Raw genomic sequence first — 7,309 nt, forward strand, 5'->3', positions numbered from 1 at the left:
AAGTATATGGAATTTGGAGAAGAACCCGCCTCACAATGCCAAAGATAATCTACGCGCCGGACTCGTCGTCATTGAAGCCTGGTTCGGGGGCTACTGAGGGAGTCCCGGATTAGGGGGTGTCCGGATAGCCGAACTATCACCATCGGCCAGACTCCTGGACTATGAAGATACAAGATTGAAGACTTCGTCCCGTGTCCGGATGGGACTTTTCTTGGCGTGGAAGGCAAGCTTGGCGATACTGATATGTAGATCTCCTACCATTGTAACCGACTCGGTGTAACGCTAACCCTCTCCGGTGTCTATATAAACCGGAGGGTTTTAGTCCGTAGGACGAATAACAATCATATCATAGGCTAGCTTCTAGGGTTTAGCCTCTTTGATCTCGTGGTAGATCTACTCTTGTACTACCCATATCATCAATATCAATCAAGCAGGAGTAGGGTTTTACCTCCATCGAGAGGGCCCGAACCTGGGTAAAAACATCGTGCCCCTTGTCTCCTGTTACCATCCGCCTAGATGCACAGTTCGGGAACCCCTACCCGAGATCCGACGGTTTTGACACCGACAGGGAGAATAGGCCATTTAATCACTATTAAATGAAATGGCAATATAAATTTTGGAAATATATGTTGTATGTCCCTAATCATGTTGAAAGAATAACGGTATAGTTCTAAAGAGAACTAATCATTTCTAATCTGTCAATTTGTAAATAGATCGGAGATGTATGCATTTTATTGGGTTGCATTTTAGCTAGGGTTGGTATTTGAACAATATTGGGGTTTTAATTCAACCTCATTTCAAGATTAAAGCATGATGAGCTGATGGCATGATGCAATGATGATGAAAACTGAAATAACATTTTTTAAATTAGGATACTATCCTGGGCTGTTACAACATGTTTACACGCCCACGTTTAAATTGTTCACAATGTTCCTATCTTTTCTTAAAGTTTGAGGGGGAAGAGAATTTTGCGCTCCTTTTCTTCCGGGGGAGGAGAAAACTCAGCCATGAATACATGCACCGAGACCGGGTGCACCCATATTACCTAGAGCATCTTTATTATATTCGCAACAGTGAGCTACGCCCGTGACAGCGTCCACCTCAGAATGCGAGAGCAAGCATCCGATCCCTCCCCGTCCACTGGGTTCAACGCACCGGAGCAGGCGCCATGGTGATTATCTTTCCTCCTCTTTGACGATCGTGCTGTGCTAATCGCGTGGTTAGTGATAGTGTGGCGTGGTTAGTGGCGGTAACTTTTCCGCGGAGAAAACGTGTCTGGGTGCTTCCCTCGGCACCTGTGCCCCCACTCCCCTAGCGGCCAAAACGAAATCACTATGCACACGACACCTTGGCGGACGATGCCTGCACGAAGCTGTGATCGATGGCACTAACCCATGGAGCCAAAGTGATGGACGGCTGCTAACATGTGTCGTGCATGAATCGGCTGCCAAGATGTCGTCTGTGTAGCATTGCTCCGGCCAAAATAGGCACTCCCGTAGAGCGGCATTGGTGGAGCAAAGCGAGTGACGAACGAGGAAAGAAGCCGCACGAAGCACCACGCATAAACAAAAACAAACCGAGGGAGCAGCATCAACGAGGACACGTAGTCGGCCGGATTATTATCGGATGGCAACGCGACCCGACCCGCACCCGCCCACGCCCGACGTCAGTGCTGATGCCGGCCGCGTGCCCCCGCCCTGCACCGCCGCTGCCGCTGCCACCAATGGCCTGCCGCAACTGTTGCACCGGTGCGAGTTCCTCTCGACAGGACAACACGGCTAGCCACCGGGTGAGTCGCCACGAAGCAATGGAGGAGAGGAGGGCCCAAAAGTCCAAGCCGGGTTGGCCGGTGATGGCACGGACCCGGACCCGGGCGGGAGCGGATAAGCACGGGCGCTACGAAACAAACGCGCCCCTGAAAGCATCCTCCCCTGCTGGTTTGGTTTACCACCACCACCACCACTGTCTACCCAGTGCTGTGACACTCGCGACCTTTCCCTCCTCCCGGTCTACAAAGGCCTCCTCGGCTTTCCTCCGCCTCCGCTTCCTCCCTCCAAAGCCCCCCTCCCCCTTTCTCCTCTTTCCCTCCCAAGCAAATCCTCTGCGCTCCCCACGCCTCCTTCTTCTTCCTCTGCCGCTTGCCGTGTTTGGTTCGGGACCGAAATGGCATTCCACGACGAGGCGCCGCTGCTGCTCAGGATCAACACCGCCAGAGGCGGCCACATGGTAGCGTCCAAATCTCTGCTTCCCCTGTTCACCTTTTCTTTCTCTGTGAGATTAAATGCTCTGTTCGTTGGTTTTATTGGGTGGTTCTCTGGCTAATGGCGTGGTTTCGGATGGAATGCGGCAGGGCGGAGGCGAGTGCGACGAGGCCGAGAACCAGCGGTGGCCGCCGTGGCTCAAGCCGCTGCTGGCGACCAGCTTCTTCGGGCAATGCAAGATGCACGCGGACGCCCACAAGTGCGAGTGCAACATGTACTGCCTCGACTGCATCAACGGCGCCCTCTGCTCCCAGTGCCTCGCCTACCACCACGGCCACCACGCCATCCAGGTACCATACCATTTCTTCCCTTTCCTTTCTCCCTTCGCATTGGATTCGTCTTCATCCGCGCCGGCCGGGGAAGAAGATGCTCCCTGTTTCGTTTCCGTTGGAGCGCACCAAGCTGCTAGATTTGCAGTTGGTGTATCCTCCAGCTCCCAACGGCCTCTCTTCCCCCACACGCATCCAAGAACCCGCCTAACTAACTTCCTTCCTTGAGCCGCCCCCTGTTCCATCTCATCCCTATACTCTCTGACCATGTTCGTTGGTTGTGTTCCATTGCTGGCAGATAAGGAGGTCCTCCTACCACGACGTGATCCGCGTGTCGGAGATCCAGAAGGTGCTGGACATAACCGGCGTGCAGACCTACATCATCAACAGCGCGCGCGTCGTGTTCCTCAACGAGCGCCCGCAGCCCAGGCCCGGCAAGGGCGTCACCAACACCTGCGACGTCTGCGAGCGCAGCCTCCTCGACACCTTCCGCTTCTGCTCCCTCGGATGCAAGGTACGTATTGTAGCCCACTAATGGTGCTCTGCACCGCCGGGTCGGTCAACGCCTCTGCTAGATTGCTTCAGCTCAGCTCAGTTCAGCTCGCCTGGACTGGGCGTGCTCTGGAGCGGCATTGTGATTTGGTTGTTTATGTGTGGACGCGCAGATCGTTGGGACCTCCGGCGAGTTCCGCGGCCGGAAGAGGCACGCCGGCGGCAAGAAGATGAAGCTGAAGCTGAAGAAGGCGGCGGCGTCGGACTCGGACGACTCGTCCACCATCACCAGCGGCGGGAGCGACAAGAGCAGCGTGGTGCAGAGCTTCTCCCCGTCCACCCCGCCGGCCACCGCCAACAGCTACCGCTCCTCCAAGCGGCGCAAGGGCATCCCGCACCGGTCGCCCTTCGGCAACCTCATTGTGGAGTTCTGAGCAAGAGCAAAGCAGAGCAACGCGCGCCCGCCCGCCTCCCTCGCCGGTACCACTGTAGCATACACATCCATCCATCCATATCTACCTCTAGAGTTTTTCCGTTCCGTTCTGTTCTATACACCAAGGAGAAGGAAGGAGCTTAAGCAAAAAATAACGAGCCGCCATTGCCGCACCTCTGCGCTTCTGGACGAGGAGGCCGGTGCAGGGCAATGCGGGATAGTCACCACTACTTCATCATAGTTACTACAAACAGTTACTGTGCTGGTAACAGGAAGGAAGGGTTTGGGTGTGTTCGTCTCCCCGGAACGGCGGGAGGTAGTAGTCGTAGTAGAAGTTTTTACTCCGTGATGTGGTAGCTAGCTACTAAGTTTTGCAAGTTTCTTTCCTTATAGGCGTTGGTTGTTCTTAGGTGTGTTTGATATGGTAGATGTACATATATGTATACTATCACAGATGGGGAATGGTAGCGAGACTGGTGTTGATATTCGTCGTCCTGTAATAACCTTCAGAATGCTTGCTGCTCCTGACGGCCTTCTTCAATGTCACTGTGCTTGTTTTTGCTTGAATTCTTCTTCTTCTTCTTCCCCGTTTCCGTCCAAATGCTTGAATTGACTGCAATGCAGGGAGACCTGTGAGTCTGAGAGGATACTCTGCCGGTGCCAGAAAAATCTCTGCGGATTTGAAGGAGACGGTGGCGAGGAAGTGGGAGCACTGTGGCACCGTCAGCAGCACCGGGCGGGGCGGCCGGCCTGCCGCCTAACTTGCTTGACCCGCCATTCATGAAAGCGGCCGGCCGATGCCGACGTCGTCGCTGGACCGGTTCGCTCGTCCGTTGCTCCCGCACATACGGAAGAGCCAGGAACCCTCTGCCCAGCCCAACCCCCGCCCGCCATTCAACGCGGGCGGCAGGCCTGCCTCCCCTCTCTGTGCCCCTGTCTGTGGCAGTAGCAATGAATACGATGGATGGATCGACCGATCTAGGGTTGAGATCGGTCGTACGAAAATACCAATGATGCTGTACTACGTGTGCTGCCACTGGCAGGGCCACGTGCGTGGAGCGAGCTCGTAGATATCTTCATCTCGTCTCCCATGCATACGCATCTAGGGAAAGGTCGTCCTACGACGCCGGCCGGGGCGGATGCGGTGCATGCGGGCCGTCCATTTCCCTTGGCATGTGTGCGGCACGGCGCGCCACACGACGGCGGTGCGTGGGGCTGGCGAGTTCGCTCTGGATCTAGCTCCCGTACGCGTAGGCCATCCTCCTCGTCCCCGACCTAGATCGATCCAACGCTCTTGTTTCTCCACTGTGCACAACTAGTACTACAAGTGCTGGGCGAATCATGGCCGGAGGACCTAGCCGTGCTGCGCCGTGGCGCATGCAGGCACGCGCCGCGCACTCGCGGCGACGCCTGGAAAATTGAAAATGTGGGCGAGCCCGCCGCCCCACGCGTGACTGACGTCGCCATGCGCGCCCACCACTCGACGCCCTGCCGCGCGTGCCCCTCACGCACACACGCACGGACATGGGCGCACGCACCATTGCCATCTGCCTCTCTCGCCTCGCCGCCGGTCCGTGCGCGCCGTCCATGGCCGTGTGGGTTGTCCCGGCGTCTTCGTCGGACGGCCGCTTGGGGGTAGCAAATCTAGTCGCCTGCGGCGGCGGCGGTCACCGTGGGGTTAGGTCAGGATCTACGCTCGCACGCGCGGTCCGCCCACGGACGTGGATTGGGTCTGGATTGCTCTTGTACGCTCGGATATTTCTCGAGTTGCCATTGGCTTTTTCCACGGCGAAAGCAACATGGCCGCCGTACTCGCTTCGTTTCTCTACCATACCAAACTGCTCGGCGTACGCGCGGCCTCGTACCGAATTTCCGTGGCCAGCCGATGACACATGGACCCGACGATGTTTACGTCCAGTGAAACGAGATTATTCATGCTTTTCCAAAGCAATGAGTCATTGGCACACCACTGGCAGTGCTCATGTGTTCTACTGTGGTGTATGGTTTCAACCAGCTTTTGAGGGTACATTTCCTCCTCCTTTATTACTTTGTGACGGGGCTGGATCGGCGAGTGAGTGGGTGGGTGGACTGCTGCCGGGGTTCACGGTCACCATTGCATCGGCATCGTGTGTGACAGTATTATATATCTCCACATGAGCGCGAATAAAATCCAGGAGGAGTCTAGTGGCGACGGCCAGTTCTGTCCCACTCCTTGGTGGGCACGCCTCTTTTGATCAGATAAGTTCAGACGAAGACCCAACGACACGATTCATTCATTCATGATTCATCTACACGATTATAACCAAGAAAAAGGCAATAGATCCTGCCCAATCTCAGTGACGGAGAGGCCATGTGCATACAAATCAATGAACTGTTTGTTAGTATAGGATGATAGGATCAGATGGAACCCTAAACTCCTACCTGAAACCCTTTTATTTCGGGCAACGCCTTTTGCTTCCGCAAGTGGCACGTCAGGTCTCTTTCCTCCCAGCAGGACTCGCAGGGCACGGGCGGGTTTTTCCTCGCTAGCTCTGAAGTCCGACGGAGAAAATTTCAGAAAGTCACTGACTTTGGCCGTTTGGGGCGGCAAGTGGTGCTTCGTTCAAAAAGGAGACGCTGAAAGGTTTTGGCCAGGTCCCAGGAATCAGGAGGGGTCGTCACTCGTCAGCAGGTTCCTTCCTTCGGAAACCAGCAAAGATGGAAATAATGCGCCGGCCCTACGCAATTAGGCCTGAATCAGACGAGAAAAAACATCACCAGGCATCGGCTGCATCCTTATCATGTGGTTATCGGGAGGTTCAGGACAGAAACGCACAGTGTGTGTGCAGTTCTTGTGCACTAGCATCTGCATAGTACTAGCTCACTGACTACACGGCACGAGTCGCGTCTTGACCTGTGACTCGTGAGTCGTGAGTGGGGCGGCACCGCGTTGCTTTGGGTGAGGCACTGTGTCATGTGGGCTTGCTTCCGGTCCGATCTCTGGATATATTCGTCCGGCATTGGATCTTGTTGACCTCCTTGCCGGTCTGCCCCCGACGGGTCCTGCACGCTCGCACCATTAGCATCACTGTGGAACGAAAGTTGCCGCCACGAGGGTGCAGTGTTACTGAGTGTGAGTTGGTAAAACTCGTATGCTTTAGCTCTGATGGTAGAGAATGAGATGCTGACAGTAAAAAATGTTAGACTATTACTTGGCTCTCAAGTTACCTAATCCTAGTCGTATTGTAATAGTCCTAGTCGTATTGTAATAGGTATGGTTGGCTTGTAAACTCTTATATATACCGTTCTATGTGGCCGGCAAATCAATAACAATAGTTTTATTCAAATCTTACATGGTATCTTAGAGTTCCTGGTCCTAAGGTATGGCTCCGCCGCCCACCCCACCGCCGCTGCCACCGCCCGGCTACTTTGAGCGCCGGGCCGCTACCCTCGCCCGCGCCGCCGCCACAGCTTCCTCCTCCTCTACCCTAGCTCTACTACCACCACCTATGCCCCCGGTGCTCTCCCTCACCGATACAATCTCAGATATTAGTCCTTATATCCCCATCACCCTCGATCTCAACTCCCACAACTACTACCATTGGCGCCACCTCTTCGAAGTTCACCTCGGGCGCTGCAATCTTCGCTCCCATGTCGACGCCACCGCCGTGCCGCAATCCCATGATCCCCAATGGGTCAAGGATGACCTCGCCATCATCCAATGGATCTACATGCGCGTCTCCACCGAGATCTTCAACCTTGTCTTTCGGGATGCTGCCACCGCCGCCGGTCTCTGGGTGGCTCTTCAGCAGTTGTTCCAAGACAACGTCGATGCTCGCACTAATCTACTCCACACCGAGCTCAGGAATACGGTG

General features: G+C 55.2%; 1 protein-coding gene across 1 annotated transcript; it reads left to right on the top strand.

Annotated features, from left to right (window-relative positions):
- Positions 1-1,997: 1,997 nt before the first annotated feature.
- Positions 1,998-4,022, top strand: LOC119365562. The gene is made up of 4 exons (XM_037631200.1): positions 1,998-2,226; positions 2,351-2,551; positions 2,829-3,044; positions 3,196-4,022. The coding sequence occupies exons 1-4, from the start codon at positions 2,164-2,166 to the stop codon at positions 3,454-3,456; spliced, it is 741 nt and encodes a 246-aa protein (XP_037487097.1). The 5' UTR covers positions 1,998-2,163; the 3' UTR covers positions 3,457-4,022.
- The last annotated feature ends 3,287 nt before the right edge of the window (positions 4,023-7,309 follow it).

The sequence above is a fragment of the Triticum dicoccoides genome, chromosome 2B (assembly GCF_002162155.2).
Source record: "Triticum dicoccoides isolate Atlit2015 ecotype Zavitan chromosome 2B, WEW_v2.0, whole genome shotgun sequence".
Taxonomy (NCBI): Eukaryota; Viridiplantae; Streptophyta; class Magnoliopsida; order Poales; family Poaceae; genus Triticum; species Triticum dicoccoides.